The sequence below is a fragment of the Myxocyprinus asiaticus genome, chromosome 26, assembly GCF_019703515.2.
Source record: "Myxocyprinus asiaticus isolate MX2 ecotype Aquarium Trade chromosome 26, UBuf_Myxa_2, whole genome shotgun sequence".
Lineage (NCBI taxonomy): Eukaryota > Metazoa > Chordata > Actinopteri > Cypriniformes > Catostomidae > Myxocyprinus > Myxocyprinus asiaticus.
The window spans coordinates 44,287,501-44,315,000 of NC_059369.1; the positions used below are offsets into that span (position 1 = coordinate 44,287,501).

At 40.1% G+C, this 27,500-nt stretch overlaps 1 protein-coding gene across 7 annotated transcripts in view; it reads right to left on the reverse strand.

The window, feature by feature from the left end:
• The window catches only part of LOC127416677 (FERM domain-containing protein 4A-like), a 232,445-nt gene that overhangs the window by 125,716 nt on the left and 79,229 nt on the right, over window positions 1–27,500 (reverse strand). For 2 of the 7 annotated variants that reach the window (XM_051656162.1, XM_051656164.1), the window contains exon 1: window positions 11,780–12,169. The exons of 2 other annotated variants lie outside the window; for them this stretch is intronic. In XM_051656162.1, the coding sequence (XP_051512122.1) occupies window positions 11,780–11,872 (93 nt within the window). In that variant the 5' untranslated portion in view covers window positions 11,873–12,169. Of the gene's footprint in view, window positions 1–11,779; window positions 12,171–21,958; window positions 22,407–27,500 lie in introns of those variants that run through there. 3 more of the 7 variants (XM_051656163.1, XM_051656165.1, XM_051656160.1) reach the window with 3 other exon arrangements.

Consider the following 27,500-nt stretch of genomic DNA (forward strand, 5'->3'; position numbering starts at 1 on the left):
CAAACACACGCATGCATGCACACACACACAGAAAAAAAAAAAAACTAAAAAAAAAAAAACTCTGGCATCCTCACTAGCATGTAGCAGAAGGGAAAAGAGACAGAGTTGTGCAAGTGAGAGAGATTGACTTGCTGTCCCTGTGCAGCAGAGCTGTTTGAAGTTTCTGTGCATGTGCATATGTATGTGAGCACGTGTGTGCGCACTGACCTACTTCATTTTGCATATAGGCTAATAAGTGTTTGCTCCTGAATCTTTCTATGACCATAAATATTTATGAGGATTACAACATAATAGCGCAAACCCACGAGAACGCAGAGGAGGCAGCCACACACATACACACATGCTCTGAGCCAGAGAAATAAAGCCCAGAGTAACTCACGTCAAGGCCACCAACAGAAAGCTGATGCATTTCCTCCCAAAACACCCAAGCACACCATCACACACCCCCACAATGGCATGAATAGACTACTGAAAGAGAAAGATGAGTCAAATACGAGTGTGTGTGTGATGTTCTATGACAGGCCTGTTCCAATGCATGTGAAATGATCCATTCTTTATTAGTATTTTTAGCACAAAGCTCTGCATTTGTTCATGCCGGAGGAATATTCTAGAAGGGGGGGTGATGCATCCTGTTTTGAGGGATGACGGTGACCCCCGCTGACCCCCGACTGAGAACGGGTGTTTATGGGAACAAAGTATGAGATGTAATTTCAACCATTAAGCATTTTTCATGTAAGGCATTTTTAAATGTCCTGTTAATCAAAATACAAGTCTCTCATTTTAGGCAGGCAGAAAGTTGGCAACATTGATTTCACCTGGACTATTTGAAGTCCTTCCTTCAATTATTCGATTACACATTGTGTATACTTGGACATATTTGAAGACTGTAACTCGACCTGCTGTAGCTCGACTACAACTGCACGTTAACATACTGTGTGAGGCTCTTTTTCAAAACCTAGTGAGTTGCCTTGCTGTTTACTGCCTTCTGGCAGATATCCTATCTGAAACAGAACTTCTAAACTGAAATTAAATCTGATTAGGAACGCTCAACATAGGCAGCAACTGCGTGCATCATACAAAAGAGTGCTCCTTATCCGAAAGAAATTCTTGCATCTGCGTACACGTACAGTACTTGCATAAAGTATGTTTCTGGCTTTCGAAGGCAGCATAATTATGATGCCTGCCTTTTGGAAAAGTCTTTGTGTCGGAAGCATTCCTATACTGTCTACGTAGGCAGCTAATTAGGTTTTGTCCTTGTGTTTGTATGTGTGTAAGGAGGAACTCATCTCATTTATATTGACTCATGATATTGCAGCATTCGCATGCTAAAGTCAGTGAGGAGCACATGCGTGTATGTGTGTTAAAAGATCAGATTGAGCTAGAGGGGATGTCTGAATGCATTGGAAAACAATAAAAGTGATAGAAGGAGCTGGGCATGTGTGTGTGTGTGTGTGTGTGTGTGTGCAGCAAGACTACTGGAAGGCCCAACTGAAGAAGCAAGTGCATTATGATGCAACACAGCTCTAAATGATCAAGAATTTAAGTCTATCTGTCATTATTGAAGAATAAACTGAATCTCAACGGAATCATCAACTCTGGGACATCTTATGAAAGAAACTACTTTACATAAGTGGTGGCCGTTCTAGCTTGTATGGCACCCTGGGCGAACCCCCCTTCAGCACCCCCCGTCCGTGCCACCCTTGACAAGCGCCCCGTGCCGCCCCGGGCAGCTGCCCATGTCGCCCATGCCTAAATTCGCCAATGTACATAAGTATGCAAACACTGACAGTAATGCTCAGCCAAGTCCCATTCATACTTAGCATGCATTCTTGTGTAAATGTGCGATAAATTTACCTTACCATGTCTGTGCCTTTAAACCAGATATGTTGTTATTCAGATTCAGCAAGCTATAAACTTTTCAACACTAGTTTCTTTTATTTTTTTTATTTTATCCCCTTTTCTCCCCAATTTGGAATGCCCAATTCCCACTACTTACTAGGTGCTCGTGTTGGCACGGTTACTCACCTCAATCCGGGTGGCGGAGGACAAGTCTCAGTTGCCTCCGCTTCTAAAACAGTCAATCTGCGCATCTTATCACGTGGCTCATTGTGCATGACACCGCGGAGACTCACAGCATGTGGAGGCTCATGCTACTCTCCACGATCCACGCACAACTCACCACGCGCCCCATTGAGAGCGAGAACCACTAATCGCGACTACGAGGAGGTTACCCCATGTGACTCTACCCTCCCTAGCAACTGGGCCAATTTGGTTGCTTAGGAGACCTGGCTGGAGTCACTCAGCACGCCCTGGATTCGAACACACACACACACACTACACATCTGCTTCAATACCTTCTTGATTTCGCACATAGGACCAACACATTAGAAAACTGCAAATGTGTTACTTTGGAGCCATTTAAATGACAGCTGACTTTGCACAACCTTAAGCATACACTTGCATATTAATCCACATTTTCTCAGCATCATGCCTGACCTGTTTCCTAACAGGAGGCAACAGAACGGTTAAATTTAACAAGCCTCAATTAGCACTCTGCTTTAGCTGAGCAGCACACAAAACAAGGCCCAATTAAAACCACGCACACGCACACACACACACACACACACACACACACACACACAGACCTATTCCACCCAACACAACAATGGGTCTCCAAGGAGAACCCCGGCGGCCCACTAAACATGGAGGGGAAAAGGAACCATTTCTACAGCCAAACTTCTGCTGTTGCTCCGCAAAAAGTGTTGGATTGGAAATCTGGGTAGAAACAACAACTGGTCGCACCACATTACAGCAGAACAACAAACTGGGAGAAAAAATATGTGACTCAGACTTGAACAGATTCAAAAAGAGGAAATGAGGAGGAGGAAAAGGAAGTGGGAAGCAGAATAGACGGGAAATAGAACAGAACAGCTTCAAAAGAGTAGAAGAATGATGGAATGACATGGATGAAGGAAGAATTGAGGGGGTGAAAGAGAGATTGTGTGGGGCAGATGAAGGACGAGGGGGTAAAAGAGAGAAAGGAGGAGAGCGCTTGTGTCATTGTTTCAGTCTAATGAAGCTGAACATATTTGTCTGTCACAAATGTCCAACAAGCGTAAAAGTTTACTGTTTTGTAGAGCCCTCCAGCTACAAGATTACATTAACCTTTTGTGAAGAGACATCTTACACACAAAAACACACCAACACACACACACACACTTAATTATACACAAGATGTTAGGAGTCTGATCACATAGAGAGTTACTGTATATAATGGCTTCCTCTTGTACTGTTTTTTAATGGCATGAGAAATAATTGAACATTTATATTTTGTCTTGCCAAATAATTTGCTTAGCAGCATACAAAGAGAAACATATGTCAATTAACAGTATAATTATGGATGCACCGCTGTATCTATTTATTGACCAAATTAAAACCATCGGCATATCGGCATAAGCATGAAAACGTTGATATGAAAAAATTATTATTGATAACATTAATGTTTAATTGTATTTATCTTCATTGTGGGTCTCCTTAAATTTTGGCCTGTCATGTGTTTAACAGATCCAATCCATGTTCGATGGAAATTAGTTATTGTTAGTAAAATAGAATAGCTTTTGTATCTCTTTGTACATTTGGAAAAGTAGAAAAATATTTGTATCGGCATGACATTTTCATATAGATGCATCCTGAGTAAAATAAGTCCTACAAAGAGTTGAGTACTAATAAAGTAGCAATTAATGATTTAAAGAGGCCCTATTATGCTTTTTGGGATTTTACCTCTCCTTTAGTGTGTAATATAGCTGTTTGTGCATGTAATAGGTCTGCAAAGCTACAAAGCACAAAGTCAACGCCAAAGAGAGTTACTCTCTCCCACAGAAAACACTGCTCCTGAACTGCCTGAAATGCCTGGTTTGCAGTCAGGGCTGAATTGGTAATCTGGCATACTGGGCATTTTCCCGGTGGGCCGACGCACTTTGGGGCCGATCAGAGGTGGACTGGTCATCGGGAGAAACGGGACAAAGCTGAAATGAGCCACAGCGTTATGCAGAGCAGGCCACAAAACGGCGGCGTGATATTCCGAAGGGGGCAGCAATATGCAGAAAAGGACAGTCCCCCCCCCCCCCAACAACTTTTGGGCCAGTTTCTATTTAAAATCCCGGGACGATTTCTCTTCCCAGTCCACCCCTGTTTGCAGTCCAGCCATTAATTCCGTGACATAATGTCCGCCTAAGGGCTACTTCGGTTATGGTAAGGGGCGTTACATTTCCAACACGCACTCTAAGCGGTTGACCAGTCACAACACACTGGGCCATCTGACCAATCAGAGCAGACTGCTTTTCGGAAAAGGGGTCTTTAAAGAGACAGGAGATACAACAGAGCGTTTCAGACAGAGGGTGAAAAGAAGTGCTGCAGAAATGTACAGTATGAGAAAAATTATGTGTTTTTTGAACATTAAAGCATGTAAGCCTATTCCAGTAGACCCCCAAAATAAAATTATGAACCTGTAAATGAGCATAATATGGGCTCTTTAAGAAAAAGAGTTAAATTAAATGAGATTAAATGCAATTAAATTAACAGTATTGCACATTAAGTTGGGGTATTACAAAATATGTATATATATATATAAAAAGGCAAATATAACCTTTAACAAATAAAATAAAAACAGTGAAAATAACAACGTAAAATAAATTGAAATAATAGACCTTTCAAACATTGAGTACTAATGAAGTGGAAATAAACCAATTTGAGAAAAATAAAATAAAAAATGCAGTTCTTAAAATTTAATTGATACAATTTAAATGAATTAATATTTTTGAATATTAACTTTGTTAAAAATTATTAAAAATTATTTAAAAAAAATTACAAATATGATTTTTAACAAATAAATTATAAATAATAATAATAGTGCAAAAAAATCAGTAAAATATATGTAAAAAGTAAAATAAAGGTTCAGATTACCAATAAAATAGCAAAAAACCAACATAAAAAAAAACAACAATTAATTAAAGGAGTAACATTGATTAAACAAGTAATTAAGAAAGATAAACCGATTATTTAATATATGACTAATTGTGTGAATAACAGTGAAAGTACTGACACAATTGTTATATAGCAATAAAGTTGCTGTATTTTGTTTTTCTGTCTCTCAGTGAATTATTCTATGCTGTATGTTTGCAGTCCATGGAAGCCGTGAGTCAAAATTACTCATACAGATGAAAACGAGAGATGGCAGAGCACAAAAAAACAAAAAAAAAAACAAAAAAAAATGCAGAGAGAAGGAGAAGCGAGGGGAGGGGTTGCTGGTAATCAGAGATGGAGAATGAAGCCCTTGTTCATTTGATTAAATCACTTTGTCTGCTTATAGCAATGGTGAAACAACGCCTTATCAACCGCTGCCGTCCCCCCAAACCTTGTCTGCCATACTTAGGAAATCCTTAAATTACAGCCGTGTTTCAAAAGAGCCAATCAACCAAACCCAGCGAGACAGATGCACAACATGTCACATCATAGCAAAGCCTTTATAAAGACCAGCGCTAGCTCTAAAAGGTGCGTAACACCAACATGCTCTATCATGTTTCATTATCACTGTTAAAGTGAACTGATTTTGCGTGATTGGCAGCTTCATATGATTCAACTCATCAGCTGGGGGGATTTTGGGTGTATGAACAATTACATTACCATTACTGCCCTGTGATTGACAGCTCTTAATTGATGTTAAACAGGATGGGAGACATATGTACCCCGGTTATGTCCCATATGGACATATGATAGATTAAACACGCCTTCATGCAAAAGACAGCTGGAGAACTGGGAGAGAAAGTGGTAAAGAGGGCAAGAAAAATTAAGTTTGTGAGAGTGACAGGTGGTTATTTTTAAAAGTAAACCGTAACAGTTGACATTAAATGATCAAAAACGTCACCTGCCAAAAATTTAAAAAGTGACACAAGCTGAACAATAGGAATGGGGAATTGAATGATTCCAGTTCCGAATCTGATTCCTCTAAATGATTCCGGTTCCTTGACGGTTCCATTAACGTTTTTTTTGTATTTTTGAGTACAGTAGATTCAAAAGAACCGGCTCATAAAAGTAATTCGTTTGGGAAATGGACTACATTGGTTGCACTGTTTGTTTCGCGCTGTAGATTCAAAAGAATTGACCCATAAGAGTCATTTGTTCGGGAATCGGACTACACTAGTCATGCTGTATGTTTCATGCTGTAGATTCAAAAGAACCGGCTCATAAGATTCATTCGTTCGGGAATCAGACTACATTGGTTGCACTGTTTGTTTTTCGCACTGTTGATTCAAAAGAATTGATTCATAAGAGTCATTTGTTCAGGAATCGGACTACACTAGTCATGCTGTATGTTTCACGCTGTAGATTCAAAAGAACCGGCTCATAAGAGTCATTTGTTCAGGAATCAGACTACATTGGTTGCACTGTTTGTTTCGCACTGTTGATTCAAAAGAATTGATTCATAAGAGTCATTTGTTCAGGAATCGGACTACACTAGTCATGCTGTATGTTTCTAGCTGTACTGTCGATTCAAAAGAACCGGCTCAAAAGAGTCATTTGTTTGGGAATCGGACTACACTAGTCATGCTGTATGTTTCACACTGTATATTCAAAAGAACCGGCTCATAAGATTCATTCGTTCGGGAATCAGACTACATTGGTTGCACTGTTTGTTTCACACTGTAGAGTCAAAAGAATTTATTCATAAGAGTCATTCGTTCGGGAATCGGACTACACTAGTCATGCTGTATGTTTCAGGCTGTAGATTCAAAAGAACCCGCTCATAAGAGTCATTTGTTCAGGAACTGGACTACATTGGTCGCACTGTTTGTTTCACACTGTAGATTCAAAAGAACTGACTCATAAGAGTCATTTGTTCGGGAATCGGACTACACTAGTCATGCTGTATGTTTCACGCTGTCGATTCAAAAGAACCGGCTCATAAGAGTCATTTGTTTGGGAATCGGACTACACTAGTCATGCTGTATGTTTCACGCTGTCGATTCAAAAGAACCGGCTCATAAGAGTCATTTGTTTGGGAATCGGACTACACTGGTTGCACTGTTTGTTTCACACTGTAGATTCAAAAGAACTGACTCATAAGAGTCATTTGTTCGGGAATCGGACTACACTAGTCATGCTGTATGTTTCATGGTGTAGATTCAAAATAATTGACTCATAAGAGTCATTTGTTCGGGAATCGGACTACACTGGTCGCACTGTTTGTTTCACACTGTAGATTCAAAAGAACTGACTCATAAGAGTCATTTGTTCGGGAATCGGACTACACTAGTCATGCTGTATGTTTCACGCTGTCGATTCAAAAGAATTGACTCATAAGAGTCATTTGTTCGGGAATCGGACTACACTGGTCGCACTGTTTGTTTCACACTGTAGATTCAAAAGAACTGACTCATAAGAGTCATTTGTTCGGGAATCGGACTACACTAGTCATGCTGTATGTTTCACGCTGTCGATTCAAAAGAATTGACTCATAAGAGTCATTTGTTCGGGAATCGGACTACACTGGTCGCACTGTTTGTTTCACACTGTAGATTCAAAAGAATTGACTCATAAGAGTCATTTATTTGGGAATCGGACTACACTGGTTGCCTTATTTGTTTTGTGCTGTATTTTGTATTGTGCCATAATCCCAATTCCTCCTTTGTCAATTAAGATGCAAAAATCCCCAAAATGAAATTATAAAATAAAAATGAATAAACAATAAATCTCAAGATTTCAAATAATAGATTTAAAAAATGCAAACATCAAAAAGAGACTTGTAAATACAAAGATAAAGGAATTTAGCTTAATTCCACACACACACATTCCACACATATTATGTCACACATATTTATCAGCAGGATTTCAGATTAAGTTGCCAATCTCTTTTGTAATTTATCCCAGTGTGTTCAGCAGAATCTCTGATTTTAGCGTATTCCTTACAGGTGGTGTGGGCCAAACGAAGAAGTTTTAGCTCGAACCCTGACTACCATATCTATTCTCCTCTGGCACGTGCTTGCACATGCATGCAATGCAGAGGACCCTTTAAACACAGCCATCACGACAATCTCACATTAATCACGGTGCAGTTTTGCAGAAAGCGCTAATGGCATTCGTGTTAGATCAGTTAAGTGGATGGATTCTGCTGCCCGGCGGCTCAGCGGTGCTGATGGTGGAAAGAGAGCTTACGAAAGCTGCTTTCACTGTAATGAAGTATCACAGTGAATTTGACTTACACACACATGGGAAGGTGACTTTTCCAGTGGATAGAGAGAAGGAATAAAGATCTTAAAATTCTTTGTGTCAATTATGCATGTCAGTCTGCATGAACTTGCATGTAGGCATGATGCCACAATGCAGTTACAGTTAAGCGCCTGTAATTTTGCAGTAGCTGAGGGGACGGCCCCGGGGCCAGAGAGTATGACAGAGACAGTGAAGAGGAGGAGAACTCTGCAGGGGTGCAGTAAAAATAATGTGCACAAGGAAATCCTTTAATCTATAATTCATACTCCTATAATTACACACATCTGTCTCATTGCAGAGAGAATGCAAGCGATGCACTGCATATGACAGTACAGTGAAATTAAAATCTCCTCGTAATTTCGATGCAGGACTGGATTTAAATGAGGTCCTCTCATAACAGACACGAACCATTTTTTTAAATATTCTTTTTATATCATTTGAAAGATAGCTTGGTAGTACTGGCCTTTGTAATGTAACATGCCGATAAATATGTAGGGCACACCGGGGCTAGTTGTCACACTTTTTATTCCAGTAAATGTTTGTCAGTGAAGGTTTATATTTGAAAGTCAATTTCTGCATTGTCACATACCTTAAAGTCTAGGCTACAAAGAAAGCTACTGAAAATTTTCACCGATGAAAAAAGATATAGTTAATTGAACACATTATATGTTCTTTAACCATTTGTGAAAATTGCCCCAATAGCAGGGCATGCTGTCACACTATATGGGGCAAGTTGTCACACTGGAACCGGCCACTGAAACAGTAGTGTAGGTTTCGTGTGAACATTGTGTGGTGAAGGTGGAACATATTCCCACCATCACAACCACCAAAACAAAATCGCCTCTCTTTAAATCTACACCTGCATTAAACAGATTATTACAGGATTTTTAGACAAATTTAAAGAGTAAAACAGTTCATGAAAGAAAAAGAAGAAAAAGGTAACATAAAAAAATATAAAAACATCGTACACACTGTGCAAACAAAATGTGACAACATGCCCCAACCTGACTTTCATTAAAAACACCTTTGTCCCAAGAACACATTTAAAACTTTTAGTAAAATTCTGCCCTTATAGCATAATGTATGCCAGTGTGGTTTGATTATGTTCGCTTGTTTAACAAAGAACTATATATATGATAATAGTGAAAATTTAATTGAAGAGGGATTCATAATAGTTGTTAAACACCAACATACAAAACCTCTGCAAGAGAAAACACACATTTTCACAATGGCACTTTTGACTCCAAATCTCATAGTTACTGAGATATAACCCTTGTGACAACTTCCCCCTGTGACAACTAGCCCCGGACTCCCCTAAAATGCATTTTAACAGTTGCAAATGCAATGCACACAAAATTACTGAATTAAAATGAACTGTTACTTTACACAATATAACTAAAAAAATTTTAAAAAAATGTCTAACTGATAGCCAGAATTTCCACATCTGTTAATTGACCAGTTATCAGGCAGTTATTGATCGGTGCTGATAATCTCAGAATGGGATTGAAAGCAGGCACATGCATTCATAGACACACATAGAGTAATATAAATACACAATGAAAGTTGGCACATGGTCACACACATACAGTCTGTACAAACAGAACTTTGGTCCTGCGGCAGTTCTAGTAAATGACAGTGTATGTGCGCTTGTGTTTGTGAGTGAAGCTTGTCCTGTGAGTGTTTTGTCTGCTAAAGTGATTCACAAAACTGGGCAGGTCGCTGCGTGTTTTCAGTAATCACTATAATGTATCTCTACACCTGTATCTCTACTGAACAAACAAAAAAAATGCTATTATGCAACACATTTCACTGTCATTCAAGCTGTCAAAGAGCTCTTAAAGCCATAGCGATGACAATTCATAAATACTTATCATGTGATTCATCCAGTTTCTCACACAAAGCTATCTTATGACATCTAAACACTTTCACTATAGTGCATGACTCATTTTAACGTTTGCATTACATAATCAACTACATTTACAAGCTTGTTCGAGTGTGATCAGATTGTGCGGTAGCTCGACTTGTGATGTTAAGGAGCGGGACACGAGTCCTGAAGAGCACACGAGCCCACATGTGAACCCAAAGTGTAATAGAAACACCACAAAATGATGCAGTTGTGTTTTTCATCTCACATTTGCTTTTTCTGATGCTATCGGTTAGGTTTAGGTTTAAGGTTTAGGGTAGGGAGGTCGGTTTTGTTGATTTAAAACTCGATTGAGCATTAACATTAAAAACCTCATCTGATTGGGGGAAAATTGAACCTGCTTTTAGCTCCACACAGTGGGCATTTCAACTCGGAATTGCCGCGATACGTGTAATAACACATGTGATATGATTCTGCAAAAATGTTGCCACAGTCAGGCCATTTTTATTAACCTTGTGCGACTCTGCGTCCACGTGTGGATGTTGTATTTTGGCTTTGCTATACGCCAAGGCCGTAACCATGTCTTGAACAGTGGGGGGCGGGGGACCAAACCATTTTGGGGGTGGGGGGTTGCGAGTGTTGAGGTCACACATATAATTGTCCTCTTTGGTCCTTTAAAATAGTAAAGGCTTTGAATGCAATACTTTTCTGAATAAAGGCTTTAAATGCGATACAGGCCCAAAATGTTACAATTTTTGGTTTTAAAAGATAAAAAAAACATTTCACACAGAAGTCCAAACAGTACAAGACAAACACTGTGTCTACATTGCTAGCAATTTGCCTGTTTTAGTCATCTTTTCTTTCTTTTTTTGTGCTGTATCAAAGAAAAGATGAATATAATTTGTATTTCCTTTCATCTCTGATGTATCTGTAAAATGACATGACTGTGTCAGCTGGCTAGCAAAAAGAAAATACACACAATTATTTACTGCCATCAAGTTTTCCCTTGTGTTTTTTCCCCCCAGTAGAATCTTAACACAATATTTTCTTATGCTGCTCTTTTCCATACAAAAACACTTCATACTGACCACTGCTGTCAAGGTCCAAAGGGAAAAATGTATATACCATAAAAGTAGTCCATACAACAAAAGTTGTTGTGTGACCCCAGAAAGCTTGGAATATAATGCACGAGTCATATGGACTACTGTTATGATGTCTTTATACTGAACCTTTATAATGCTTTATAGTATTTGACAGCTCCTGCTCACTATAAACTGTTATTCTATAGAATAGAGCTGCTTAAAATATCGATTTGTATGTTCCAATTCCCTATAGTCTCTCAAATAAAATGAGGTCATAAAAGATGCATGCATAGGCATTATTTAAAAAAAAGAATGAATTATTAAAATGCTATTTAAAATTGTTTGAGTATAGAACGTCACTTCGCAAGACATGTGAACTTACCGAAAAGCATATTCAAATGATAACCTATGCAAAGCGTTTACGAAGATGCACATCAGTTATGTCAACACAAAACAAGCAAACCAAGCAATTATCATCATTGTCTCCTCATACTACACATACTACAGATACACATGAAAACATATCTGACAGCACTTGACAGTCCTTGATATCCTTGAACCGTCTTACCCTCTCTTCACTATTTCGTCTCAGCGTCCCCACCGGCAGTTTAAGCAGGAGCCTGCGGGTCCTCCCAGGTGTTACGGCTGCCTGGACCACCATGGTGTGTGTATGAGCGTGTGTCCCAGCGTCTGGTCCGCGACTGTTCTGCGTCTGCTGTCCCGACACAGACAGGCACGCTCGTCCTCTCTTGCGCTGCGTCTCCACGGCTCCTTTCTGCCTGTTTTCCAGCCTGTCTCTCTGTCTTTCTCTCCTGTTTGCCCTTCTTTGTCGTTTCTCACCCTCTTTGAGTCCGTTTCCTGTGCTTGGGTGGATGTCTTCAGTATGTCCCTGTCTCAGATGTCTTCAGCCCATACTGTGGCAGATCCCATATTGATTCCTCACGAGGAGTGTGTGTGAGTGTGTTTCGCTCCATAAGAGAGAGGGAGGGACGTTGACTCTCTCTCTCTCTCTCTCTCTCTCTCTCTCTGGAAGTAGCTGTGGAATGTTTTGTGCTCTAGATACGTCAGCCTTGCCTCCTCCAGTCAAACTCAATCCAGGTCACTGGATTAATATGAGCATTATCACACACACATACACAGCGAGTCACATGATGGCACACAAGAATGTACATGTGTTTGCATGGCTAAATGCACAGTAAAGTTCATGCTCTTGTGTATAGGTCAGCGTTTACGAGGGAGGATAATGTGTGTGTCTGTGCATGTGTGTTGTAAAATATCCATTCTCCTCCTCAAACAGAATATCTGATGTTTTGCCATCTGCTGTTCAGATTAGCTGTAAATCCCATTGCTGCTTTCACCAGACAGACTACACAAAGGGAAAATACCCCCAAGCTACCAAAAAGATTACACACTAGGGATCACTGCATGTGTGTGTGTGTAACATTATCGCCTATATGTCCTAACAGGGACAGCGTCTTGTTAAAAACAGCACTAAACGCCTGTCTGTCCTTCTGTTCTCTTCAGGACTAAATGAGGCAAACAGACAGCAAGACAGTGAGATTTATGGAGATCATGCTAGATAGATAGATAGATAGATAGATCTATCCTCTAATGGATATAAAACAATTGCAAACACAACATATGTTTTATCAAAAAAAAGAAAAAAAAGAAAAAATTGTCAAATATATGTGTGGCACAATTATTGGCACCCTTTTATTCAATACTTTTTGCAACCTCCCTTTGCCAAGATAACACCTCTGAGTCTTCTCTTATAATGCCTAATGAGGTTGGAGAACACCTAGCAAGGTATCTGAGATCATTCCTCCATACAGAATCTCTCCAGATCCTTCAGATTCAGAGGTCCACGCTGGTGGACACTCCCCTTCAGTTCACCACACAGGTTTTATATGGGATTCAGGTCAGGGGAATGGGATGGCCATGGCAGAACCTTGATTTTGTGGTCAGTGAACCATTTTCGTGTTGATTTTGATGTGTGTTTTGGATCATTGTCCTGCTGGAAGATCCATCCACAGCCCATTTTAAGCTTTCTGGCAGAGGCAGTCACATTTTGATTTTTTATCTGTTGGTATATGATAGAGTCCATGATGCCATGTATCAGAACAAGATGTCCAGGACTTTAATAAAAACAGCCTCACAACGTTAAAGATCCACCACCATATTTAACCATGGCCATGAGGTACTTTTCCATATGGCTACCTCTCTGTGTGTGCCAAACTCATCTCTGGTGTTTGCTGCCAAAAAGCTCTTTTTTTGTTTAGAACCCGGTCCCATTAGAAGTTCCAGTAGTGTCTGGCAAACTGAAGATGCTAGAGTTTGTTGTTGGATGAGAGCAGAGACTTTTTTCTTGAAACCCTCCCAAACAACTTGTGGTCATGTAGGTGAAGTCTGAGTGTAGTTTTGGAGACTTTATAAGACCCAAAGACCCAATAGAATTTTTGGCCATTTGAACCATCCTCCTCAGCGTGCGTGGAGACAATATAGACACGCGTCCTCTTCCAGGTCAATTCTTAAGATCTCCAGTTGATTGGAACTTGTTAATTATTTCACTGATGGTGGAAATGGGTATTTTCAATGCTTTGGCTATTTTCTTATAGCCACTTCCCATTATGTGAAGCTCAACAACCCTTCAGAACACATCAGAACTTTATTCTTTAGTCTAACCCACTGTGATTGATGATTAAGGGAATGTGGCTTGTGTGTTACCTCATATTTACCTCATATTTGTGTGTTACTCCGGTAAGAATTTCTGTTTAGGGGCAGTGGTGGCTTGGCGGTTAAGGCTCTGGGTTAATGACAAGATGGTCAGGGGTTCAAGCCCCAACACCACCACGATGCCACCGTTGGGCCCTTGAGCAAGGCCCTTGACCCCATCTGCTCCAGGGGCGCCGTATCATGGCTGACCCTGCGCTCTGACCCCAGCTTGGCTGGGATATGCGAGAACTGACGGGACAGTGGTAGCTCAGCGGTTAAGGCTCTGGGTTACTGATCAGAAGGTCGGGGGTTCAAGCCCCAGCACTGCCAAGATGCCACTGTTGGGCCCTTGAGCAAGGCCCTTGACCCTATCTGCTCCAGGGGTGCCATATCATGGCTGACCCTGCACTCTGACCCCAGCCTAGCTGGGATATGTGAAAAAGAAGAGTTTCACTGTATATGTGCAAATGTAGAATGTGTGATGAATAAAGAAAATTAATTAAATTAATATTTATACCCCTGTGAAACAGGAATTTATGGCTGAAAAATGTCATGTTCCCAGTCTCCCAGGTGTACTAAAAAATGTAAAATTTGAATGGGAATAATGCATTGGGAAGAACTGTAGCAAAGCTTTCCCTGGGAACTTCCAAGAGCTCTATGACCCCAGAGAATTCATAAATACCCAAATACCGCCAACACATCCCGTTTGTCCCGTTATGTTTTGAATGTTATGTATAGGATTCTGATTGGCCATTTCATTGCCATTCAGATTAAGAGAAGGCTAATGTGAACTTATACATAAAATACATGCATGCACAGAGGGAACAAGAGAGAGAGAGGAGCTTTCCTTGTACGAATCCCTGCTCAGCATCATTCATTCAGTAGCTGGCCTAGATTAGGAATATTAAAAACGCTTTCTATTTTTACCGCACTGACAGCTGCCTGTAGAACCATTGAGGGTTCATTTTTTATATTATACAGTAGATGTAGAAGAACCAACACAGTCTCATTTGAAGCTGCAATAATAGTATGAGATGGCAAAATCATAAGAAACCGTACGACTCGATCGTTACTACCAGAGAGGATGTTATAAAAATGTTCGAAGTTTTACCCTTAACCCAAACCAAAACCTAACTATGATTGTTTTCTTACCATTGAGGAAAGAAAACATCAGGGTTTGGAATGAAACGAGAGAAGTGTATTACAGGTTGTTGACATACATACATTTTTAATTTTGCATAAATAAATATGGAATGAGTAACCAAATTGGTTCACCGATGATTCCTTTCTTAAAATAAATTGTTGGATAGGAGGCTAGCTACAATTTGATGCCTGTTTTGTATCGATTTGAAATTCTGCTTGTTGTTTGGTTGGTCTTTTTGGGAATAAAAGTCAACATGTCGTATAAATTATTAGAAATTGTCATGAAACTGTTTTTATGGCGAGATTTTTCCAGTGTGGTAAAACGAGATGACAAACATGGGAACTGAAGTACTGTATATGTCACCTTGTTTTGTTGATACCCTCTCCACACACACACACACACACACACACACGCACACACAGACACATCTCACACACACACAGTCACACAGACACACACACACACACACACACAGTCACACAGACACACACACTCACTCACTCACATACACACTCACTCACACACACACGCATGCATGCACGCATGTACGTACACACACACACACACACACACACACACACACACACACACACACACAAAAGCCATTACTTCTTGTGTAACTGTAACATTATTAATACAACTCGAGAGTGGAGAGAACGCCTTGGGGTACAAATAAACTCATTCGTACACACACACAAACACAGTATACACCAGATCATTTTTACAAGCAATTTCACCAAATAGGTCTAAACATATTACCATTAAAAACACATGATCTCAGGTAAATGAACCTGTCACACTCTCACAGTTCGGATAAATGAATTTAACCAATATAATAACACAAACAAAGTCTCTAAACACCCTCAGTAACACAAGAGATTGAGAGTGAGAGTACTGCAGGGGATGGGGGAGGATTGGCTGAGTCTTGCTGACTGGTTTTAATGGGGTGTTGGAGCTCTGCCTCAGTACTGGGACTGCAGGGGCTCTTCCAGACCCTTTTTACACTGAACCTGTAATCTCAGCCCATGGCACTGTGTGTGTGTGTGTGTGTGTGTGTGTGTCCTCAGATGGTCAGATTGTTGCCGTTGCAGTCTGTATGGCTGTTTCCAGAGTGAATTTTCATAAATTACCATAATTATTACAACAGCCCACAACCACATCCATCCACACCAACGCTGTTCTATAACTGAGAGGTTCTCAGGGTTTGAACCCAGTGTAGGACCTACTTTGGTATAAACGGAAAACATTTGGATGGAGAAGGAAACGGTGTAGCAGTACTGATCGTGGGAAAGGGTGAGGCTGATAACGGAGAGAGGGGGAAAGCACAAGTGCTGACAGCTCTGAATTGTTGGTCAGATTGAATAATTCACATGGTGAAGCCAAGTATTGATAATGCTCTTGGAGTGATAGAGTCTACAAACGATCATTAGAAAAGTACAAATATCGGTTATCAAGTGTTGCAGATAGTTTTAGGACATTTTTGGGAGAGAATATTGACATGCTGTGTTATCACTATAGAAAAAAAGACTGAAAGGTGTCATAGTCTACACTTCTTGTGGCATTTTGGTTTTCTTTCTGAAGTCCATTTCTAGTGTTAGTCAATGCTTGTTGCACCAAAAACAGCTTCAAATCACTTTTAGTTGGAACGCCCCTTCAGAATATGTCTACATAGTATATCAAACTTTTTTATTTATTTCAAAAGAACAGTGAAAATCCCAGGGAGCCCCTGAGAGGACAGGGAACGCAAACTATTTTGAGGGAACACAAAACGTCAAGTAGGGGAATGCAAAACAGATTGCAAGGGAAAGCAAAAATTATTGAGGGAATGCAAAACTTATTTTGAGGGAACCCAGTACTTATCGTTGTGGAAAATAAAACTATTGCAGGGTATTGCAAACTATTAGAGAATGCAAAACGTATTGTGATGTGTTAGATATGATGCATTATACAGATTTGATGCTGCCGGGCTTTGGCTGAGAATAAGATGTTATGAGTTCTATGCTGATAATCCACCACACAGGAAAAAAAAACTGCTTATTTGTGTCTTATTTTTGTGAGGCAAGTGGCTTATTTTGGGCTTGTCCAGACCAGGTTGCTTGTTTCTGTGGCGAAATCTGGCAACGCTGCAACTGGTATTTCACGCACCCCTTAGGGCAGAGTACTGTCACTTTAAAAACAACATTATTAACTGTTCTTTTATTTAGTTCTAACCGGTAACCTTTTGGAAAAGAGGCTGTGGAACTTCTGAACTGGAACTAAAAAATACAGTTTTTGCTCAGAACGAACCGAAGCAAAAAACATTTAGTTTTTAGTCCCTGATGCAAACTACTGCGAGAGAATGCAAAACCAATTGTGAGGGCACACTAACTATTTCAGAACATAAATTCCCTCCCTGTCCTCCAAGTCACTCCATAAAATCCTTGTGATACACACGTGACATAAATATCAATGTGAGACAATAAATGGGAGTTGCCTCTTTCACCAGTACATGCAATAAAAGATGCCTTACATAACACATGGCAAAGGCACACAAGGGTCTACGTAAGACCTATTCTTCACAACTCCAAATAAACCACAACAGTGGAAGCGAGAGTGCGGGACGGGGAGTTTTATCCCCGGTGGAACGTTTGAATACTGGGTGCCGTCACTATGTAAACTGGAAACTTGAAAGAAAGAACCTGCAGTTTCTTCAAGCTGAAACATTGGAACAATGTTAGATGTATTTACAATAGAAATCGCTTTGAATACAGCAGGAACACTTTAGTGCTGCCAAACGCATACAAAAGCCAGACAAACACACACACACGCTTACACACAATGGCCTTTCGTGTTCACTCTCTATAGTGACCAGTTTTCACCCTTTAGCTGGTCGTTGTTACTCTTGGGAGACTCACATCTGTACACACACACACACACACACACACACACACACACACACACACACACAAACACACACACACACACACAAACCACTGTGTACTGTGACGGAGGGGTGATAAAATGGAGTCATGGCCAGCTTTGCCCTTTACACCACCCCACTTTTCCCATGGTGACCATTGACAAACTACTGCCGATGCCCTCTGCCACCAGGACTACTGAATCAAGACACACATGAATAGAGACACTTTAAGGGAATGCTCCAGGTTCAGCACTTACAATGGAGTCAATGGGGTCAATCCATAAACATTAAAATACTGTTTCAAAAGTATAGCCACAAAACATGATTTTAGTGACAGAAATCTGCTTACTAACCATATCTGTGTAAAGTTTTATCCAATATTACGTCTTTGTTGTCATGACAACGCAACACTGGAAAACACAGTAATCTGGTAAACGCAGAAATGCCGGTGAATCATGTTAACGTATAATATTTCCGTCTTTTGGCTATACTTTTGAAAGAGTGTGCATTTTAACGCTTATGGACTGGCCCCATTCACTTCCATTGTAAGTGTCTCACTGTAACTGCAATTTGAGCTTTTTGTTAAATAAATGAGTGATGAGCCGAAATTATTTTTTTTGTGTTAATAAACATTATGCCACAAATGCTGTCGATTGAGCTTAACTTGCATTCAACCCAGAACATTTAAAAAAATAATAATAATCAGGGTTCAGTGCAGGTATTTAGAGTCATACATCAGTTTGTAATAAACAAAAAATGTCTCGACACTAATACAATTACAATGGAAGTCTATGGGGCAAGTATACAAAATGTACATACAGTATATCTCAAAAGCACCAGTGCATCTACCTTGAATTCCTATTTGCTTGAGGCTACAATTACTTTATGCAAATATAAAATGCTGTCGATTGAGGACAACATACAACACTGAGAAGATATCCTTCATTCTTTACTGTAAATAGAGTAACATACAGTGAGCTTTCACCGATACCAGCATTTACGTAACATGACAGACTGAACATGGCAATCAAACTCTTTCAGAGCAAAATGAATCACTTCCAAAAATATCATCAGAGGCATTGCTTAAAAGATCTTGCGTCATGAGATTAAAATAAAGGGATTATAAGAGGGATGGGTCAAAATAATCAGAGCTCTGTTCTGTTCTAAGTCTTACTGTAGGCATGGCACGCTTTTGACGAGGGGTGGAGAGAAAAAGACTGTTATTTGACTATTAAATCCATGCAATGATTATCAAAGTCATTAGGTTAAAACATACAGTATACATGCAAAAGAAATACACACTGGTTGTATTCAAACTTTTCATTGACTTCTATTGTTTTTATACTGAGCTAATAATATGTAATATCCCCTTACCTAACCATAAACCTCACAGAAAGAATAATTTTCATTAAGACATTATTTAATATGTTTATTTAACTGTTTTCCTTATACCCCTGGACCCTTGGACAGTCTCCAAAATGTAGGTGATTTTGGTTTTACTCTCCTTGTGGGGACATTCAATCCCCAAAATGTAGGCAAAACCTGACTCCCTCACAAAAACACATACAAATGAACACATATGCATCATATGCATGCCCATACATACACATGCACCCTCAAGTTCATGCACAAACACAAATATGCACGTGCATATGCATGCACACACTTCAATGCGATCATTTATTCCTCTACTAAAGTAACACACACATGCTAACTATCAGACTGCTATGTGAAAGTTTCAGCATGTCACTCAGCTGAGATGATTCAGTTATTTACAGCAGTGAAATTTCAGCATCAACTTTTCCCATCATCATAACTTTCATCACCTTGCTGTCACCAGCAGAACACAAAGTTTCAGCAGAAAAATCATGAACAGATGGAACCGTAAGCCATGAACTAGCGAGGAATAGTATCTTAATGCTTGCAGATTGAAAGTGAACATAAACAGCGGGAGAAGAATACAGATTTGTAATCATTTTATGTTTCATTTAATTGCTTTTTTCAATTTCTAAATGATTACTTGAATACTTAATACTGCTGTTAAAAGGGGGCCTGGGTAGCTCAGCGAGTAAAGACGCTGACTATCACCCCTGGAGTCGTGAGTTCGAATCCAGGGTGTGCTGAGTGACTCCAGCCAGGTCTCCTAAGCAATCAAATTGGCCCGGTTGCTAGAGAGGGTAGAGTCATATGGGGTAACCTCCTCGTGGTCGCAATTAAATGGTTCTCGCTCTCAGTGGGGCGTGTGGTAAGTTGTGCGTGGATCGTGGAGAGTAGCATGAGCCTCCACATGCTGTGAGTCTCTGCAGTGTCATGCACAACAAGTCACGTGATAAGATGCACGGATTGACTGTCTCAGAAGTGGAGGCAACTGAGACTTGTCCTCCGCCACCCGGACTGAGGTGAGTAACCACGCCACCACAAGGACCTATTAAGTAGCGGGAATTGGGCATTCCAAATTGGGAATAAAAACTAAATAAAAATACTGCTGTTAAAAACTTCAAGCACTGTTTTGTTCATTTGTATCTTTTTGTAGTGGTATCGAAATAGGTATTGAAAATCATCAAATTGCTTTCATATGCATATTATAACTAAAGTATACCCAAATGAATCAAAACTGAATTGGTATCAAATTGGAAAATCCAGCCATTTTTCCATTATACCATATTCACATTCCATGGTATTTACATGGTACTTAAAGATATAGATGATAGTACCATGGTGCTATGTCCAAAAAAACATGGTAGTGCTAGGGATGTTGATGATTAATCGAAAATCGATTAATTGCCGTTAATAATTTGATCAATTAACCTTATTAATCGTCGATTAATTAATTTCAGGACAAATGCGTTCAGTAATCATGCAATCAGATGTTGATAAGGCTGTCTTATACAGTCATCCGCTGCATGTCACTTCTTATCCGAATCACAGAACAAGAGCCGCACAGATCGATTGGAGATGAAGTGGGCTCAATGTAAACAATGTTGGAGCGCTTCTCTATAAATGAACTTGTTTTCTGCACAAACCGTGATAGTGTGTTAACGAACAACATGACAACAAGCACTGTTGATCTCCTTGTTTCATCCCAACATCAGCGATTGTCAGGAAAGCATGAAGGCACATTCAGCTGACATCTCACCATTACCTTAGAAACTGTATGTTAAGGACTGTGTTTACGCAGCATGTTATAATTTGACTTAATTTTAAATAAAAATATAAGCCCAAAGGTCAGAAATTTTTCTCCCCAAGTTGGAATGCCCGATTCCCAGTGCGCTCTAGGTCCTCGTGGTGGCGTAATGACTCCGGGTGGCGGAGGACGAATCTCAGTTGCCTCCGCGTCTGAGACCGTCAATCCACGCATCTTATCAAGCGGCTTGTTGAGCCCGTTACCGCGGAGACATAGCGCGCGTTGAGGCTTCACGCTATTCTCCGCGGCATCCAAGCACAACTCACCACGCGCCCCACCGAGAGCGAGAACCACATTATAGAAACCACAAGGAGGTTACAGCATGTGACTCTACCCTCCCTAGCAACCGGGCCAATTTGGTTGCTTAGGAGACCTGGCTGGAGTCACTCAGCACGCCTTGCACAATGTGAGGTTTTAATGAACTCAAATAGGTATACAAGTGATGTATATATGAAGTTATTTTTAGGAGTAGGCTGATTCATAAACAGTAATTAAACTCACAAATTTGTACTAAACATAGCCTAAATGTATTACAATACACCGAACTAAGAGTATTTTAAGAGGAAAATGCCAATTCTTGCGTTCCTTAAGTGTAACAATTTAAATTATATTTAAACAGTATGCTACATGCACATATTATTTGGAGTCCTCCACATGCGTTTTGCGATATTAACGTTAACGATGAAACGATTTTCTGATCGTTAATTTCCATGACGATCGATTATGAAAATTTAAATCCATAGGCAATCCCATGGTATACTTTGGTAGTTATTGTTAGTGTAGAGAAAGAAAATTGCCTTTGACTTACAAACACATCCATTAGCATGTGTTCCAGTGTTGCCTCCAGGTCATCAAGTTTTGCTGCCAACGTCATGGTGCCTTATCTGTATATTCCTGAAGTTCTAATTGCCATGACAAGAACGTTGATACTTCTCTATACAGTGTCCAAACACAATGTCCAAATCATTTAGGATTAGCTCATAATCCATCCTTTCGCTCTCCAATGCTTTGTCGTTATTAAGATTCCCTAGCTTTGCGCCCCAAATGTCAGTCCCTGTCCAACGTGCGTGAAATCGGGCTAAAAATGCAGGAGATATCTGGATCGGAGGACTACAGCCAACACAATGTCTCCAAAAGTCCGTTCCTGGTCCAGCATATGCTAGATTGGGCCACAGGAAATGGCCAGTCAACTCTGTGAATGTCTCAAGTGAAGACCTGTCTGTCTTTGGCTCAATTCGTGAAAGACTCTGCAAAGTCTGACATCCATCTGACACCTAAACACAACTGTCTGTCCTATACTTTTCTTCTAGCCGCACACACACACTCTCACAAACAGGACATCACAAAGACAAGAAGAACAGACTGTGCTACATAACTTCATTGCTGTGGATGACTGTCTATGTGTGTGCGTGTTTGTTTGCCTCTTCCTGGAGGCAGTGGATCCACAGTAGGTCCCTTTGTGCAGTGGACCCCATGAGGATGAGGAGGACCAGAGAGGGTGTCTGTGTCCATGTCTCATTCACACGGACCCTCTGATCAATGCGGCTTTGTGTTGCCCATTAACCAAGAGCCAAGAATGTCCCTCTGATGCCCCGGCCACAAAAAAAGGCAATGTGCCGAGTTTCTCCAAACTTATGTAAGAGATGGTTGTTGGGTGGGCGCTTTGATATTTATGGCTAATTATAGTCTCATGCCACGTGATGTGATTAGTTGTCTCAACAGAGCGCAAAAACCCATTCATTTTTATTCCACTGGGGAATAAAAGCACTAAAGTAAATAAACATTGATGGTATATGCTTCTTCTGAAGCCATCAGTCCGCATATTTCAACTTTACAAATGTTTAATAGCGGAACTTCTGGTGAAGAACTACACTACCCATGATCCTGAAAGGAAGCGATCCACCGATCAGTGAATCGTGTTGAACAAAGCATGCCAAAAGAGCTCTGCTTTATGAATGCTGTTCAATGATCAAACACAAAATATGCATTCATGCATGCTTCACACAGCCAGAACTTCATTTTAAGCTATTCTGGCACAATGAAATATGATCTGAGATCTTACAATTTTTACATGATAATTTAAGAGACCTTAAATGCCATGGAAACACATTTCCTCACTTTTCCAAATTCCATGGAAACTTCCTCCCTCGTAGATTAGAACACCATGTAGGCACATTTAGATCTAAAAACAGAAAATATAATTCGCTCTTGGACCTGCTTACTGGTATGACTGAGACCTCCTGTGTGTGCACCATAAAGACATTTGACTTCTTGTAAATTATGAATCATGCAAATTTGCACAGAGCAACCAGCTAAGAATCTTGCCAGGAGGTGAAAAAATATCCTAATTCCATGTACTGGCACACACTTACACACTTACTGTATTTTTAACCATGGCTAAATGCCCACAGTGCAATCCCATTATGAGGGGCACTGCCAGCTTGAGACTAATCTACAGATCTCTGTTCTGTACAGATGGTGAAGAAGTTCAGTGTGTTGGTGGGTTTATGTGAAGGTAGAGGAGCTTTTGGGAACTTTCAGATCTGTAACAGTCATTGAGCATATTTACATGCACACCAATTATACTTAGTAAGCCAACAACGTGTGTGGTCTTGTTAGACAATTTTCTTTTATCTGGGAAAGGTTATAAACTGTTTAAGTAAAAACCGTTCGGCACATTACCCCGATTTCAAGTTGCATATAATCACCTCTACCGCCGTTCTTACCGGCTTATCTAATGTGTGCAAGAGTTGTGCGCATAACTGTTGCTAAAAGCAGAGAATAAAAGATGCTATCAAATCTCTTGTAAATGTGGGTTTTTTGCATTGTCTGAATTTTTTAATAAGATTATATTTGATAGTGATCTGCGTTTTGGTGTGCATGTAAACATGTTCATTATGCCATCATCATGACATCACTATGATACAAGCAGAAGGCTGGCGTATGAAACCGAAGTGTGCTCTCTGACCTATGAACTAACACAGGCTATGTTATCAATGACATCCTATCTAACTACATACTGAATACTGCATCACTATTAAAAAAAAAAAAAAAACAGTATATGAAACAGAACTCATTATGCAACTAAAATCATTCAAATAGTTGCATAACATATTGTTGTCACATGATCTTATCAAACTGCATGCTTAATTCAGCAAGCATCCAGTTTATTTATTATGTTTATTATACTGTATATTCATTTTGGAAATATGTTGCATTTGAAATCCAGTTTTGCACAACAAACAGTTTTGCTATCCTTATGAGGACCCTCCACAGACATAATGATTTTTATACTGTATGAACTATAGATTCAATCCCCTAACCCTAACCCTACCCCTAAACCTAACCCTCACAAAAAACTTTCTGCATTTTTACATTTTCAATAAAACATCGTTTAGTATGTTTTTTAAGTGATTTGAATTATGGGGACACTAGAAATGTCCTTATAACCACATTTATAGCATAATACCCTTGAAATTACCAGTTTGAAACCTAAAAAAAGTCCTTTTAAACCGTCCAAAGCAGCCCCTTTTGGAGCTTCAATAGTCTGATCACCATCCACTTGCATTTTAAGGACCTACTGAGCTGAGATATTTCTCTATTTTTCTTCAAATATGTTCTGCTGAAGAAAGAAAGTCATACACACCTGGGATATCATCAGGGAGTAAATGATGAGAGAATTTTCATTTTTGGGTGAACTATCCCTTTAATGATCCATATGAATCTTTTCTGGGGGCTGAATCCCATATAGTTTATCACCAGTTTAAATTCAGGGCAATCTTATCTTCCCTTCTTCTATAATGTTTCATGATGGGTCAACCACAAGCCAATACGGACATATCTTCCCTCAATTACAAATATAGTTATAACAGACATAGTCGTACAAATTGTACAGTATGCTTAATGTAACTCTAATATGTAGTATTAGCTTAAATGGGAACATAGTGACAGAGCAAATGTCAAGTTTTTTAGCCTAGGATCACTGGAATTATTTTGTTCTCAAAGTTCCTGCTGCTCAAGTTTAATGTCACTGCCAGTGTCTTCGCCAAAAATAAAAAAATAAAAATTATTATTTGACACACATCCAAAAAGCTCTGACCTTTTTCTGACTCTACAAGTCCATTCAGTAATAAACTAATTTCACAACCCAGTCTGGTTTCTGGTTCAGGAACAAAATTTATCTGCCAGACACAAGCAAATATGACCTACAGTCACTCTCACACGCTCTTTTAGGCTTAACACAGACACGAGAGGAGAAGGACTTAGCGGTGATCCATCTCAGTCCTGACCTAAAGCCTCTTACCTGCTTTCCTTAATTGACAAACATCACTCCCCTAATCTACTCCAGGACTGCTCCTATCCGCATGTACATTTCACTGTCCGGAAAGTGCTTTCTCACCAAAGCGAATTACAATAAAGTGCACAAATACGTAGTAACTTACAGATTACACTCAGAGTCATGCATACGTAATTATGTGAAGTTCTTGAAAATCAGAAAGCATTGTTCAACTTCTCTAACTTCTCTATAACTCTATATTCAGTTCCATCCAACATGTATTTCTCTTGTTTACTTTATTAATACTGTTTTTTTCCTTTACAACGGTACAAACGACAGACAGTCAGAGAGATAGACGGACGGACGGACAGACAGACAGATAGATAGATGGATGAATGGAAAAGAGACAGACAGACACAGAGACAGATAGACAGATAGATGAATGGAAAAGAGACAGACAGACACAGACAGACAGACAGACAGACAGATAGATGGAAATGAAAGACAGATACTGAAGATACAGCGGTACAAACGACAGACAGTCAGAGAGATAGACGGACGGATGGACGGACAGACAGACAGAGAAACAGACAGATGGACGGACAGACAGATAGATAATAGACAGACAGACAGACAGACAGCCAGCCAGACAGACAGACAGACAGATAGATAGATAAATAGATAGATAGATAGATAGATAGATAGATAGAAATGAAGGATTGATACTGAAGATAGAACTGTACAAACGACAGACAGACAGAGAGATAGACGGACAGACGGACGGACGGACAGACAGACAGACAGACAGACAGACAGACAGAGAAACAGATATACGGACAGACGAACAGACAAACAGACAAACAGAGAGACAGACATACGGACAGACGGACGGACAGACAGACAGACAGATAGATGGATGAATGGAAAAGAGACAGAAGACAGACAGACAGACAGATAGATAGATAGACGAATGGAAAAGAGACAGACAGACAGACAGACAGACAGACAGACAGATAGAAATGAACGACAGATACTGAAGATACAGCGGTACAAACGACAGACAGTCAGAGAGATAGACGGACGGATGGATGGACAGACAGACAGAGAAACAGACAGATGGACAGACAGACAGATAGATAATAGACAGACAGACAGAGAAACAGACAGACAGATAGATAGATAGATAGATATATAGAAATGAAGGACTGATACTGAAGATAGAACGGTACAAACGACAGACAGACAGAGAGATAGACAGACGGACGGACGGACAGACAGACAGACAGACAGAGAAACAGATATACGGACAGACGAACAGACAGACAGAGAGACAGACATACAGACGGACGGACGGACGGACAGACAGACAGATAGATAGATGGATGGATGAATGGAAAAGAGACAGAAGACAGACAGACAGACAGATAGATAGATGAATGAAAAAGAGACAGAGAGACAGACAGACAAACCGACAGACAGACAGAGAGACAGATAGATAGACAGAAATGCACGACTGATACTGAAGATAGAATGGTACAAACGACAGACAGACAGAGAGATAGACAGACGGACGGACGGACAGACAGACAGACAGACAGAGAAACAGATATACGGACAGACGAACAGACAGACAGAGAGACAGACATACAGACGGACGGACGGACGGACAGACAGACAGATAGATAGATGGATGAATGGAAAAGAGACAGAAGACAGACAGACAGACAGATAGATAGATGAATGAAAAAGAGACAGAGAGACAGACAGACAAACCGACAGACAGACAGAGAGACAGATAGATAGACAGAAATGCATGACTGATACTGAAGATAGAATGGTACAAACGACAGACAGACAGAGAGATAGATGGACGGACGGACAGACAGAGAGACAGACATACGGACGGACAGATAGATAGATAGATAGATAGATAGATAGATGAATGGAAAAGAGACAGAAACAGACAGACTGACCGACAGGCAGACAGAGAGATAGATGGATGGACAGACAGACAGATAGATAGATAGATAGATGAATGGAAAAGAGACAGAGACAGACAGACCGACCAACAGGC